Source organism: Brassica napus, chromosome A10 (genome assembly GCF_020379485.1).
Source record: "Brassica napus cultivar Da-Ae chromosome A10, Da-Ae, whole genome shotgun sequence".
Taxonomy (NCBI): domain Eukaryota; kingdom Viridiplantae; phylum Streptophyta; class Magnoliopsida; order Brassicales; family Brassicaceae; genus Brassica; species Brassica napus.
This window is the reverse complement of record NC_063443.1, coordinates 2364144-2379420: the sequence shown is the minus strand read 5'-3', so window position 1 is coordinate 2379420 and position 15277 is coordinate 2364144. Positions and strand designations below refer to the sequence as shown.

Below are 15277 nucleotides of genomic sequence, written 5' to 3'. Positions count from 1 at the left end.
CAAATCAAACAAGAGAATGTATGCACTCTTAGACTAAGTCTCAATAAGTAACAAATGTTTACACAAGACTACTTAAACCATTTAGATTCAAGTGGGGAGAGTCAAAAGTTGAATACGATCCTACCTGAAGATGGTCTCAAAATAAATCTACAGTTTCTTACACAAAATGGATTCTCCAAAGAGTCAAATTAAAGAATGAATAAAAGCAATTCTTCACCTCATTCATTTTCTTTATGTGATGGCTTTGTTTGTTCTTCTGCTCTAAGATCTAGTAATAACTCATAAGTGTCAGTGTTACAAGAGCTCATCACCGGCTTTTACCCCGTCTAGTATCCGTTGGATGGCGACGTGAACCGCCTAGGTTCTTTGTAAGGTTTATGGGTTTGGGATCAAGGAGACATACTCTGCCTGAGTAGCAGTGACGGACTTTAACAGAATGGCTTGTCCATGTAGTTGAGCAGCTTCCTCGAATGTTCACCATCAGGATTGCTTCTTTATCTCTAGCATCTTCACACCACCAATTCTGTGGGATACCATCAACATACTCTTCCAACGTGTAAAACTCTTCGTGATGAACTTTGACATCCACTGATCCTTCTGGTTTAATTATTCCACCTGCTGGCGAAACCTACAAAAGGAAAAATCATTAAAATCTTGAGTTTCATTGGCATTGTAATATAATTTAATACCTCAAGCCAGCGAGGTAGACCAAAGGAGCCTCGTGGAGTATAATCAGACTCTTCACCATCATCATCCCTAACTATAGCCTGGCCACCGCAGAGAATGCTGAAAATGGCTTTGCTTGTGGTTGAATTGTTTCTGATTGTTAGTATGACAGTGTCCTGGCTCTGAAGTACAATGTTGTTGGTGCTCACACTTGTTTCAGGAACAAATTTTAGATCCTCTAGTATGGATCTTATCTTCTCATTGGACGTTATTATATTCCCCAGCTCCTGTCTCCGCACTGACTTATCAACATGAGCTATGGTCGCGTGAAACTTGCAGCGCACGGGCTTGTGATCGCTCTCAGTAACATCCATGCAAGCTTCATACATTATAACCGATGAAACTACAGGGCATTGCAAGTTGCTCTGTGAAAATGGACTTGATTGAGTGTCTCTATATATAACTCTGTCACACCATGCAGGTATTCGTTTTTTCTCCCCTGAATCATATCCTGGAGAGTACAGAACAGAGAGTCTAAATTTTCTAGAGCAGAACAAAACTGCCTCAAATTCATATGTTAATAACATACTCCATTTGTTTCAAATTAAATGTCGTTGTAGCATTTTCATTACAAAATGTGTTGTTTTATGATTTCAGTGCAATTTTTTCTATTTTTTTCTGTTTTTAACTAAACTAAGATAAACAATAAATGGTATGCAATTCTAATGGTCAAATAAGGGTAAATTTGAATAGTTAAGTTTCTTAATTTGTATGCAAAACTTTAGAACGGCAACTAATTTGAAACGGAGAGAGTATATGTTTACCTCCTAGGCCTGGACGATTCCTTTCGAATTTGTAAGTGGGAGGGAAAGTGATTAATGCCTCACGCATTCCTTGGAAGACTTTTCCAGCCTTCATCTCTTGTCTGAGTTGGTCTCTTTCTCTGAGCCAGTCAAAGGACCGCTGTGAGATGAAGTCTCTCGCTTCATCATAGGTTATACCAAAGAGTCTATAGTTAAAATCTCCGAAAAATGCTATCATGTCTGCTGCTGCTAAATCAGACTTGGCTTCTTCAGTGCCAATGCTTGGACTCTAGTAAACAAACATTGTAAACTCTTTAGTGCTTGTAAGAGTTGTAATAGTTTGGTGATATGATAAAGAACATACAGTGGTAGTCTTGAGTGTATAAGCTGCTGTGGAGACGCCAGCTGCAAGAGAGAGGGCCCACGGCAAACCAGAAGAGTAAAGCAGCCAGAATAAATATGTGGATAAGCCAAGTGAGCAAGACATAAACAGGAACTGCACCATACCAGCTGCTGCGTTACTTAGATTCTGTCCTCGTGAGAATACCATTAATCTAAAAATGTGATTGAAATCAGCGTTTCTGCGGTTAACTGCCTCCAAATGTGCAGCCAAGTGGCAGTTCACAAAGCACATGATTCGGTCATAAACTCTGATTCTCAGACCCACACCTCCCTATTTTGACAAGTAGAATCTTAGTAAGCGGAACAAGCTCCTCACACACATTTTAATATAGATAGAGACAGAATATTTTTTTTTTTTTTGTAATTCAAAATAAAGTGGAGATAGAGTAAGACCTACCTTGTTGCCAATGGCACGGCCAAAGCCACAAGGGACTGCTGCAACATCAAGATCTCCAACATGTGTTCTAATCTCCTTCCTCGCCCTAAGCAGAAAATTTACAACACACGGAGTTTAACATGGGGAGAAAAACATGTGACACATACTTTAGCTAAATAATCAAAGTGATTATAGACATCAAAAAAATGTTACAAGCTAAGCATGACAGCATCATTTCTTTTCTTCTTCTTTTTTGTAACACAACAATGCATTTCATGACTGAAGTTTCACTTACCAAAGAGATATTAGAAGTCCTGCCAACTGCCTTGAACCCATACGCTCAAAAGTGTTATTCTCATCAAGTGCTTTTCCAATTGCATCAATCCACCATTGCCCCACAGCACTTCCCTCAAGTCCAACCTACACAACCACGAACAACATGATCTCACGTGAATTCAAGTTCAAGCAAAATAAAACATATACTAAAAGGAGTTCGTTACCGTTTCCTTAGCAGCAGACATAGCAAGGAAACCTGCCCCCATCTCCACCTCTTGCAACCCAACAACGACAATGCCAACATCTGAAGTAACAGATCCCAACCACGACATAAGCGCACCGTGTGAAGCCCGTCCTTGACCAACGTTCCAAGTACCAATCAAAATCCTAACATTGTCTTGTCTAGCGTAAGAGCTTTCCTTCCGAGACAGCTCAGTTCGGATAATATTATCCAACGGTCCCGGAGATGTCACATACCACCCTCGTACTCCACCATGACTAGCCAAGCTAAAAACGAAACCGCCACCAGCTGCTAGCTTTATCACAGGCTCATTATGCGAAACCCAGCTTGCTATCAACTTCCCATCAGGATCCAATACCTGGATGTAACCACTCGCGTAACCAACATAGATTCGATCACCAAACGTGCAAAAGCACAAAACAGGTCTGTGGTGGTGGTTCACATCCCTCAAGCGGTTCCCGTTTCCATCCCACTGGACTATTTGACCGCTCATGCTTCCTGTCCAAATCGTTCCATCCGCAGCTAAGACAATAGCTTCTGTTTTTCTTGTATCTTCCAAAAACGCTCCTGCACTTCTACTGGCGACTCTGCGTACAGCTCCAGCAGCTCCCATTATGGCGTTACGCGATCGCTGGAGAAACCCCTGTGGTTTTTCCTTTTTGGAAGGTGAGAAGAACTTCATTTTCATCTCGTCGTCGACTTGCTGGTCTTGTATAGATGGCATGTCCACACGACACTCGACTTGTCCGTCAACGTTGAAAACTTTCAAAAGTTCTTTACTCCGAGCATCCCTGAACATATTAAATAATCTATTATACACTTTCTGTTTCATTTTAATTGTTGTTGTTGTTTTAGGTTTATACAAACATATTAAAAAATATTTAATTTTGCATATTTCCAAAATAAAAATATCATTACCTAGAGAATATTGTTAATAAATTTTGTATTGGAATTCTAAAACAACATATAATTTACTATACATCAACAATTAAACAGAAATGTAAGGATTAATGAAGTGTCTGAAAAGAACTGTCTATACATCAATGTGTCATTACCAGATAGAGAATGAGAGTGACTGCACAGCCCAGACTTTAGCTCTAACTGAATCGGCTAACAAGTACTTGACTTCCGAGGAAGATAAGCTGCATGTCCCATTGATAGTCACTTGGCTCCTGAGGTCAATGGCAGACCTCTCCACTAACATCGCAGCCATATATTTCTCCTCTGGTTTAAGCAGAAGAGATTTCTCTAACGAATCCCACGGCCATATCTTGATCACACCTCCTTCAGAACATGACCACATATCACCTACATAATCATTCATCAACATAAGCTAACATAAGGATGATTAAAAACAAAACCAACTAATCATAGATCTGAATCAGAATAAACTAACCATAAGAGCTAATGACAACTGAGTTCACTGGACCGCGATGAGCTTGCCACGAGATTCGCTCATTGAACGGATCCGAATCATCATCATGCTGATCCATGTTCCAAGCCCGGATCTTCCCATCCTTGTGACCGCTCCACAGAACCTTGTTGCTTTCGTCAGCCACCAAACACAAAGTAGGGGAAGTAGCAACAGACTCACGAAACGGCGCCGTATCCTCATCCCCTCGCTCTACTTTCCCGCCGACCCCACAACCCGCCACGTAAGCATCTTCTAACTTCCAGAGCCTCACGCCGTTCTCTTGACCCGCCCACAGCTGCGTCTCCGTGCAAGCGACGTTCCTCAAGAACCTCCCCGTCTGCGTCTCTCTGAGAGGGTGCGGCCTCAGCTCCAGACACGGCGGCCGGCCGGGATGCACCGCCGCGCGTACCGGAACCTTGAATATCCCGGCGCCGCCTCCCGCGCCGATGAACTCCGGGAGGGACTCGACGGAGTCGTCTCCGACGAGGGCGTTGGGAGGAGGAGTGACGACGGAGTAATCCTCGCCGGCGCTGCTTCCGTCGAAGAAGCTGTCTCCGCTGAGGATGGCTCCTCCGGTGGAGAATTCGTCGTCGGAGGAGTCGAAGTAGACGGCGGATTCGGTTGCGGATGCGAGCGTGGAGGATCTACGGACCTCGTCGAGGCTGTGTTTGCGGATCTGGTGGTGCGGCGGCTTCTCGTCGAATTGTTGGTTGAATGATTGCGTCTTGCGATGCGGAGGAGAGGGGACGAGAGAGGCCAACGCCTCCTCCTCGGCTTCTTCTTTGATGATTCGATAATCCATATGAGATGAAGATGATGATGATGATGACGACGATGATCAAAGGTAAATGTGAAGAATGGGGAAGATAAAAAGAGAGGAGTGAGATAGAGGAGAGCACGTCGTTGCGGGAGAGAGCAGAAACTTGATGACGAAGACAAATGTACGGAAGTGAATGTGTTTGTTATTGTTATTGTTTTCATGTCTCTGTGGTTTTTTTCTGTGAGTGTTCTGTGATTCTTCCGAGGAAGAAGCAGTCAGAGAGGCGGAAGTACATTTATATTTTCAATATTTTATGCTTCCTGTCCTTGTCACGTTCACTTCTTTTACTTTTGCTAATTTATGCTTATACCCCTACTGTTTTCATATTTCTCTCGATTTGCCCATTTATTATTATTATCTACATGGAGATCGTGCAATGCATGATGATGGCATGATTGGATTGGCATATTGATTATGAGGTTATTATAATATTAAAATTTTCACTTTAACAAATATTTTGACTTTTGATATACTTATACCATGTTGAGTTGTTGACGAGGGCCAGTTAAAAAATATATATACTTATACCATTTTGACGAAGACCTATTAATGGAATCTCCAAAAAGCCCACCAGAAACCGCAAGAAACGTTTTATGATTGTTTGTTTCATTCATCCCATTGAAAAACAACCTAGGAGTATAGGACGGTAAAACGCAAGACCGATCATCGTTCAGCAACGGGAGACTCCATAGAGCCAATGCCTAGTGTTTTTTTGCCTTGTTGGAGTTGATGACAAGCAAGAATAGAGACGAGTCGAAAGCCTTTTAGTCAACAAAGAAATTAAGAATGGAGCCGAGTCTAAGAAGATCACATTGTTTTTTGAATGCTCATACTCAGAGCAAATATGGGAGAGTTTGATGAAGGGATTAATGGAAGATCAGTTCTCGGTTGATTGGGAAAGGCTTATATGGATTGCCTCAGATGGTTTGAATTGGAGCAGAATCCGGCTTTTCATTTTGAGATATGTATTCCAGGTGACGGTCCATATACTATTTGGAGGGAGATAAACCAAAGAAGGCATGGGGAAGTTTCATCACCATCTATAGTTTTGATCAAGAAAATTGACAAAACAATGAGGAACAAGTTCACTATTATTAGGAAGAAGGGAGACAAAGATTTTGAGGGAGGAATGGCGACATGGTTTGATACAAGGCTGAGTTGATTTTTTTTTTTTTGACGTCAAACGGTCATTCTATTACTCAAACTTGAAATAGGCTGGGTAACCAGACCGGAACAGAACAACCAATAAAATATCTACACTTTATATAATTTTCTAAAGATGATGCACTTGCTGTAAAAACAATCTTTTTTCTTTAAATTAAATTTAACATTCAATTAAAAAAAAGATCACATTGACAAATCTAATGATGATGTGTCATCCAAGTAAGAAAGGGTTACTTTCTAGGTCTTTTAGGGCTTTTAATGTATTTTTTTTCTTAATAATTTATCTACATCTTCATTGCGAATTTTCTTATAAAATATTTATAGCTCTGAGGATAACGTGACTAATACATCAAGGAAACCACAATAGTTTAAAAAATAAAAAGTTTGAAACAAACTCAAATACTAAATCTTAATAGAATTAGGTGAAGAGAGGAGAAATATCTCTATATATATAGACTATAGTTATCTTTGTATAATGATTAAACAGAATAAAAAAACCCAGAGAGAGAGAGGAGATAGAAAGAATGACGAGCAAAGGAGAGGTGCCTGAATACGTTATGGAATGTGCAAATTTATTTATGGCTTTGAATAGCCAAGCGCGGAAGAGTGTAAGAAGATTCAATTATGGAAAAATATTGCTAATGCTATGGAGTTAAAGATTATTCCTAAAACTGATCAAGACCGCAACGTTGGTCGTTGTTTGGACGTGGGAACGAAATCAAAGATGCCGTATTGGCTGGATAAGTTTATAAGAAACAATAACGGAATCGGACCAAAGATGATCATAGAGAAGAGCCTGACTGCTACTGATCTCAATAAAAATAACGGACGTCTCTCAATGCCTTCTAGTCAAATCGTTGATGAAGATTTCGTGACTGAATTAGAGAAAACGATCAAAGAAAAGGGGCTTAGCGGGAAAGGCTTGGATGCAACTATTGTTGATTGCAAGCTGCATAGATGCATGGGAGGTGAACCTGAGGATATGGGACATGACCGGCCGTCCTATGTGTAATTTGCTTACAGGGTGGAATCAATTGGTCAAATTAGATAAACCTTCAAGAAAAAGATAACATTCGCCTATGGTCTTTTCACTCCAGTGGTGAACTCTATTTTGCTCTCATTCTTCTTCCGCCTTCCACTGATTCAGGCAAATCTAAATTGTGATCCTTGAGAAAACCTAATGATGGCTAAGAGCACCCCCATTGAGGGTTCATGGGGGGAGTTCACACAAAAACCAAGAAAAAAAATAATAAAATAATTCAATCTCATGAACCCTCTCTCTCCTAAAGTTCTCTTGGTTGAACCCCTCTCTCCTAAAGTTCATCACTGTAGCGCGGGCCCCACGTGTCGTGGCGGCCCGCGATTGGTCTAACTTTTTTTTTTTTTTTTTTTTTTAAAAAAAAATCAAAAAGGAAAAGAAACAAATTTTAATAATAAAAAACTAAAAAGATGAACCCCAAGAGGGGGTTCATTGATGTGGATGCTCTAAGTAGGTCTGTTTGAGTTTTTTCTGAGGTCATTATTTTTCCTGTGTTTTGTTTGGGTTTTAGTTAGTAATCATCTTTTTTTTACTAATTAGGTAATAATCATCTTCATTCACTAAATTATAAATTTAATTATTCATAAGATTATTTTTAGGTGCTTAGGTTCATTGAATTTTCTTTGATGATATAACTGCTTTTGTCTTACAACAAAGTTGACATTGAAATACACAAGATTTGTCTTTTTTTTTTAAGTAATTTTCTGATACTCGGACATCGATTCAGTAGAATCTCGCAACCTTGTTCATAATATTCGACGAAGTCAAATTAATGAAGATGTATACAAAGTCTAGGACTTTGTTCTTTAACATGAAAAGTGGTATAGTACTTGGTTTATTGACTGACTGCTAATGTTTAATAATTTAATCTAAGAAACTAAAACTGAGATGTTAATCTGATTCTTATTTACTTGGAGATCTACTGACTCCTTGTCCTTGGCCATGAAACCATACAACTTCAAACCCTAAAAGTTGAAACCGTAAACCCCATAATATTTTTTTTGTACGTATGTTGATATGATTCGTAGTAAAAACAGATGTTAATTTTATACGTTAATCTGATTCGTAAACATAATTTTATTTATACGTATGTTTGATTTGCTACGAAAACTTTAAAGGAGGCTAAATAAGCTTCAAGCTTCTTAAAACTAAAGCCTAATTTGTAAGATTGACAAAAACAAAAAGATACAAATGATTACAAGGGCATAGCATGCTTACCTTCGGATCCACGCCATCCTTGATATTATTTTACCATTTTTTGCCCTTAATATCATTTTAGGATTCTAAAAATCTTTAATAAAAACTGTTTGCTCTTGCTTTTTTTGTTATTGGATTTTTAACTGAACATATTTTAATCCTTTTAAAATTTTTTTTTTACCACAATTGATTTTTGTAGTATACAATTCATACACACAGAAAAAGAAAATTGATAGGAAATTGTGCGGTTCAAGTTTGTACAACTCCTTAAGTATGATTAGAGAGAATAGTTTGAAAACAAAAAGTAGGATTAGTGAGAACCCAACAAAATAATTTATATTCTTGCTTTCGTTATATTCAGTTCTGACCAATCCTATTCAGAAATATTCGGCAATATTATTCGTTTCCCATAAATGACTATAAAATAGTAGTTTTTTCCACATGCATGATTCATGTGATGCATGCACTATTCAGTCTATTCCTCAAAACCTCTGAAGTTTCTTTTTTCAAGCATTTCCTAGATATCCTTTTCTCCTGTCCTTCCATTTTTATAAAGTAATTAGCTTAGATCGGATATATTTTATATATATTTAGCACTAGCTAGAGGTATCTTTATAATACCGAAAAAGAAAAAGAAGCAGAAGAAGGTAGGAATCTAATGTAAAGAGACAGGACAAGTTAAAGAGGTTTTCAGAAGACATAGTTTCACAAGCAAAGGGCAAAGCTAAAAATCATGTCTGCAAACAGAAAATGTCGGGCGGTTCTCACCACAAACCACCATCACACGTTTCAATCTCCAATACAAAAACCAAACACCTTATATTCTCAAACCTCGAACCCATTTTCTTTATTTCTTGAAGCATATCTGCTTGTAATCGAAAATGCAGATCTATTCTTCTTCTTACTCTCCATATTCCACTAAAATAACCAATCTTCATATGATAAGATCGAGTAGCAATCATAACCAAGAGAGACATAACTATAACTTGAAGCAGATCTTTGTTCCAAACTCATGCCCTAACCTCTCTGTTTCAAACACTCAGCAGCTTCCTTTGAACCAAAGTGTTGCTGCCATTGTGTTCGGAGGAGGACCAGACTCTGAGCTTTATCCACTGACCAAAACTAGATCCAAAGGTGCTATTCCCATTGCAGCAAACTACAGACTTATCGATTCAGTCATCAGCAACTGCATCAACAGTGACATCACCAAGATCTACGCAATCACTCAGTTTAATTCAACTTCTCTCAATTCACATCTCACTAAAGCTTACAGTGGATTCGGACTCGGGAAAGACCGGTTCGTTGAAGTCATCGCAGCTTATCAGAGCCTTGAAGATCAAGGATGGTTTCAGGTTAGGTCAAAAATCAACTTCCTCCGTTTTTAGATCTGTTGCGTGTTGCTTAAGTAACATTTGTTTTCTCTGTGTGTTACAAAAAGGGGTCTGCTGATGCGATTAGAAGGTGCTTGTGGGTATTCGAGGAGTTTCCAGTGACTGAGTTCTTGGTTCTTCCGGGACATCATCTCTATAGAATGGACTACAATACGCTAATAGAAGATCATAGAAGAAGCAAAGCTGATATAACCATTGTTGGGTTAAGCTCTGCTACAGACCATGACTCTGGCTTCGGTTTAATGGAAGTTGATTCCACTAATCTCGTCACTAAATTCACTATCAGTCCCCTTAAGGGTCAACAAGATTCGATCTCCGTAAGTTAGATATCTCTATAAACGTTAATGAGATGGAGACTAATGTGAATAGTTGCAGGTTGAGAGCAGAACAAGAAGTGATGGAACTTCTTCTTGCTATGTTCCGAGCACAGGGATTTACGTGATCGGTAGAGAACAGATGGTGAAGCTTCTGAGAGAATGTTTGGTACAAGCGAAAGACATGGCCAGTGAGATCATTCCTGGTGCTATCTCTCATGGAATGAAGGTAAAGGGTACAGAGACAATAACCAATCATAAGCTACGTTTAGGTCTGAGATTTTGAACCGAACCAAACCAAAATTTTCAGTTAGTTCGGTTTGATTCGGTAGGTAGGGTTTCAAAAAAATTTGGTTTTTGTTTCGATTCAGTTCGATAATCGGTTAATTCATTTTTAAAATAAATATTATAACCAAACCATACCAAAAATCCGAACCGAACTAAACACATTATAGCCTATATTTGTCTTAAGACCTCTGTTTTTTTTATTCAGGTGAAAGCTCATATGTTTGATGGATATTGGGAAGATGTGAAGAGCGTTGGAGCTTACTATAGAGCTAACATGGAGAGCATTAAGAGGTGGGGGAAACCCTTGTGAGACATATTAATGACTCTAAGATGTGAAAACTTGTGACTCAAGTCAAAGTTTCTTCTTTTTGTAGTTGCAGATTCTACGACAAACAATGTCCTCTTTACACAATGCCTCGGTGTTTGCCTCCAAGCTCAATGGGTGAAGCTGTAATAACCGACAGTATCATCGGAGACGGTTGCATTCTTAATGTAATTTTACAAAACCCTTTTTCAAAACCTAGCAGCCATTGTTGATCAAAAGCTCATGTCTTCTTGTTGTATGTGATTTTGGGGTTGATGGAATAGAAATGTGTCATCAGAGGATCAGTGGTGGGGATGAGAACACGAATCGCAGATGATGTGCTTATAGAAGATTCAATCATCGTTGGTTCTAACATCTATGAGGTAAACATGGTTTCTTGGATCGCAAGCTACACTGAGTAGCTGAGACCAGCTTACATTAATGTGTCTACAGATGGAAGTAGATGCGAGAAGAAAAGGGAAGGAGAAGAAGACAGAGATTCGAATAGGGATTGGTGAAAAGAGTCGAATAAGAAGAGCCATTGTAGATAAGAATGCTAGGATTGGACAAAACGTTATGGTAACTAACATTCAAGCTAAGTTAAACTAATAATCAGTTTCCATAGTTTTAATATCTTTTTGATTCACAGATTATCAACAGAGACAATGTTGAAGAAAGCAACAGAGAAGCTGAAGGATATGTCATAAGAGAAGGAATCATTGTAATACTTCGAAACGCAGTCATCCCAAACGACTCCATCATCTGAACTTTTTTTCACATTCTTCAAAATTCATCATTTTTCAATGTAAAATAAATTCTTTTAAAATGTGATTTGCAAAATTCATCATCTTACACATGTACCAAACTTGCTTAAGTTCACAAATCGAGCAACGCTGGTTATGCTTCATGTTTCAAATTAGTTGTCGTTCTAAATTTTTTAGGTAAATTAAAAAAATGTTCAGTTTTACCAATATTTGAAAATTGTACTGGACGTTTACTCGGTATTGTACCTAGATCAATGATCGGACCGGTCCAACTAGTTCAACGGGATTTTAATTTTCGATTAAATTTTATATTAAGTAACTATATATATATATATATATAACTACAAATTTATTTTTAAAATTTTTATATCAATGTTAGAATCTAAAATGATATGAAAATAAAATGAAGATTTCAAAAATAATAAAAAAATAATTTATTTAGATAGATAGTTAGTTAGTTAAAAAACAATATGATCTTTTCATGAAATCTTTTAAAAAATTTGCAGTTTTAAAAAAATTACTTGAATTTGAAAAGACCAGATTTTAATATAGGACCACATCATTGGTTTTAGCGAATTTCATCGGTTTTAACCAAGTTTACCGGTTTAATTAAAATCGAGTTTTTAGTACAACTCGGAATAAGTTAAAAGGCCGAGTCACGGTCCGACCGGCCAATCCAGTCCGAATTTCAAAACACTGCTTCTACCTTTACTTAATTATTAAAAAAAAATGAATTTATATAAAGGTACAAGCCATGTTCGAAAACGCGGTCAACGCGGCCAATTCCGCGGCGGAGAAGCGTTCGGCGGCCCCTTACCGTCTCGATTATAGACTATTCGGAAAAAAACTCGGATCTTGGAGAAAAATCATATCTTCTTTCATTTTTAAGTAATTTCACATGTTATTTGATGAATTTATCCATAAAAGAAGAAGAAAATGATGAAAACAAAAGAAATCAGTAAAAAGCATGGCGGCCGTCGACTTGATGCTCAGAAAAATAATAGGTTAAAAGAAGAAGATGATTAGGAAAAGACGCTTGTACCCTTTATTAAAAGACAAAAAATTAATAAAACACTCCAAAATGGTAATGTCAAGCGTCGAACCCAGGTCCAAGGCACAATACACCACTCCTTTACCAACTGTGACAGAAGAATTGAATGTATGTTGTATGCAAATATATTATATATTCCGACATACACAGAGAAAGCCTGAAAATTACGCCCCGATTAATCACCGTTTAATCTCCGAGTTCTTGTTAATTCGCTAGGCCCGGGTCGAGCGCCCGACTCGCGCCTAGCGTAGTTTCGAACATGGGGTACAAGAGATAAATTAATAACATAAATTGCATTGAAATCTTAAAACCACATCTATTTTAGTAAGGAAAATTTTATCCTACGACTACACTTGATATATAAAAATGAGTAAAATTTAACATTTGCTACTAACGAGATGGTCAAGTATCTCAAGAACATCAACAGCACCAAAGCAGAGAGACTCAGCCAAAGCTTTCCACACAGAAGGTTCCGGTACCATATCCTGACTAACCATTTCTTCCAACCACATCACAGCTTCATACCGCCGCTCCATACCACAAAGACCTTTGATCACCACACTATAAGTTTCAACACCAGGGAAGAAATTTTTAATCAACATCTCTTCCATGACCTGACTCGCTTCCACAAACTTGCCATCCCAACACAAACCATCCACTAGAGTTTGATACGTTTCTTCATTAGCTACGCAAGAAACATGCTTAGTCATCTCTTTGAGATATCCAACAGCCTCTACAGATTTTCCCTCGTTGCATAAGCCTCTTATAAGAACGTTGTACACATCAACAGTTGGAAGGCAATGGCCTTCCATCATCTCCTTGTTAATAACAGAAACCGCTTCTTCAAGCTTCCCGGCTCTACACAATGCCTTCACCTTGGCGCTGTAGATAAAAGGCGTCGGCTCAAAGCCTCTCCTCCGCATCGCAAGAAGCACTTCTTCGCCTTCAACAACCTTCCCTTCCTCGAAAAGATCGGTAGCCATGGCGGTATAGCTCTCCAAACTGGGAATAGCTCCTCTGATCAAAGCCTCTGTCAACAAACGCTTCACTCGTTCTCTACTTTCACTGGTACCTTCCCAGTGTCCAGCTTCTATACGATGATAACATCTCTTCGGAGCTTTTAGTCCCTTTCTCAAGATCTTACCGAGAATCTCAACAGCCTCCTCTACCTCCCCAGCGTCACACAACGCGTCCAACAACATCCTGTAAACCACAACGTCCTCGCCCGAGCCTTTCTGAGAGATCCTCCAGAACATGGAGTACAGCAGATGCGTGGCGTCGTGAAGCTTCCCTTCTTGACAAAACCCTCTCATCAGAACCCTGTAGCTCTCCCTGTCCGGATAACATCCCTGGTAGTTCATCTCCTGGAAGACGTGGGAAGCAAGATCAGACCGGTTGGCCTCGCAGAGAACCTTCATAAGCAGATTCAATGCATTGATTCTCGAACTCACCTCCCACCCGTAACAATACTCTCTGAATAAGCCACAAGCAGCTTCGAGCTTCTCTTCTTTAACCATCTCGTGCATAAGAGTATCAAAGGAAAGAGTCCAGTTCACGCAGTTGAACTCGCGGAGGCTCTTGAAGAGAGAAACGGCGTCGTTTAGCCTCCCAGCTCTGGAGAATGTTTTAATAGCCGATGCAAAGACCGTGTCTTTACACTCGCAAGAGTCTTCCTTCATCTTCTCTATGACATACTTCATTTCAGGAATGTGGTGATTGGATTTGCCGAGGATGGTGATCATGGCGGCGTACACGGAGCCGTTGTGGCCGTTGTAGCTAGGGAACCGCTCTTTCGCTTGGTCGAAGAGACGGAGCGCTGTGACGGGGCTCTTTTGCTTCTTTAGGATTTGAGAGAGAAGCGTTGGCGTTAACACTCTCGGCCATCTAACGCTCATGATTGATTGATGATGATAAAGCTCGAAACTTTTTTCTTCAACGACTCACAACCACTTTCAGCCAGCATAAAGATTTGATTTTTTCACTCAATCGAATTGAAAGTGATAAGCTTTCTGACTTCTTCCCACTGAATTAGCCATAGAAAGTATTGTAACAAGTTAAAGTTTGAGACTTTAGGAATCGGGAGGTTAGACAGACATACCTGGAGATTTCGGCTACTACAGTAACTCGAGTTCTGTCTCGTGAGAGAACGAAGGATTTGGAAGAGAAAGTATTGACTTTTTTTGGTCGCAATCGGTAAATAACGTAGGTTTCAACTTTAACCCCATAACTATTTATTTTACTCGTTAAACCCCCCTTTTAGACTTCAATGTGTGACAATCCATGAACGTCTTTCCTCTCTCAAACATGTGACATGATTAGTGCCAAAAGCAAAAAAAGAAGAAGAAGAAGTTATATTCTGCTAGTCAAATAATAATTAAGGAAATCTATCAACAAAAGATTCTTCTTTAACTTTTGTTACCAAATTATATATTGGACTCGTATTTTATCATTAAACTTTGTTAGCATTTTATTTTATTTAACAAACTTTAATTGTAATGTAACTTGTTTCCAATTTTTATTAATTCAATTGTGTAAAATTAGACATTTTCATTATTTTGTTACCCAAAAGTTTAAACAAAAAATTTGCCCAAAGCCGGTTCTGAAATTTTCGAGGCCCTATACAAAAATAAAAAAATATTTTAAATATCATATCATAAAATTTTAAAAAAAATTAAAAAAATATTTACTATGATACTTACATAATTTTTTGAAAATAACCTATTATAATACCTTTTTACATTAAGTTAATTGATTTATTTGTTTTTCT

The 15277-nt window shown here is 38.6% G+C and overlaps 3 protein-coding genes across 5 annotated transcripts; 1 reads left to right on the top strand and 2 right to left on the bottom strand.

The window, feature by feature from the left end:
* Nucleotides 1–10: 10 nt before the first annotated feature.
* LOC106371170 (type I inositol polyphosphate 5-phosphatase 13-like) lies at nucleotides 11–5199 on the bottom strand. Of its 2 annotated transcripts, XM_013811205.3 has the most exons (10): nucleotides 4161–5198; nucleotides 3820–4072; nucleotides 2748–3555; nucleotides 2543–2667; nucleotides 2269–2353; nucleotides 1977–2142; nucleotides 1834–1874; nucleotides 1491–1758; nucleotides 690–1177; nucleotides 11–628 (listed from the first exon to the last, which is right to left on the bottom strand). In XM_013811205.3, exons 1-10 carry the CDS (start codon nucleotides 4978–4980, stop codon nucleotides 308–310), a joined length of 3375 nt encoding a protein of 1124 aa, XP_013666659.2. In that variant the 5' UTR covers nucleotides 4981–5198; the 3' UTR covers nucleotides 11–307. The 2 variants fall into 2 exon arrangements, with proteins under 2 accessions (XP_013666659.2, XP_013666658.2); XM_013811204.3 differs by having other exon boundaries at nucleotides 1834–2142; nucleotides 4161–5199.
* Nucleotides 5200–7311: 2112 nt separating this feature from the next.
* Nucleotides 7312–11714, top strand: LOC106370175 (inactive glucose-1-phosphate adenylyltransferase small subunit 2, chloroplastic). 2 transcript variants are annotated; one of them, XM_048743463.1, is made up of 8 exons: nucleotides 7312–9750; nucleotides 9837–10106; nucleotides 10165–10332; nucleotides 10597–10682; nucleotides 10772–10883; nucleotides 10980–11078; nucleotides 11149–11274; nucleotides 11345–11714. In XM_048743463.1, exons 1-8 carry the CDS (start codon nucleotides 9280–9282, stop codon nucleotides 11459–11461), a joined length of 1449 nt encoding a protein of 482 aa, XP_048599420.1. In that variant the 5' UTR covers nucleotides 7312–9279; the 3' UTR covers nucleotides 11462–11714. The 2 variants fall into 2 exon arrangements, with proteins under 2 accessions (XP_048599420.1, XP_013665688.1); XM_013810234.3 differs by having other exon boundaries at nucleotides 10766–10883.
* Nucleotides 11715–12784: 1070 nt separating this feature from the next.
* LOC106371171 (pentatricopeptide repeat-containing protein At1g05600-like) lies at nucleotides 12785–14771 on the bottom strand. The gene is made up of 2 exons (XM_013811206.3): nucleotides 14609–14771; nucleotides 12785–14533 (listed from the first exon to the last, which is right to left on the bottom strand). The coding sequence occupies exon 2, from the start codon at nucleotides 14403–14405 to the stop codon at nucleotides 12888–12890; it is 1518 nt and encodes a 505-aa protein (XP_013666660.2). The 5' UTR covers nucleotides 14406–14533; nucleotides 14609–14771; the 3' UTR covers nucleotides 12785–12887.
* Nucleotides 14772–15277: the final 506 nt, after the last annotated feature.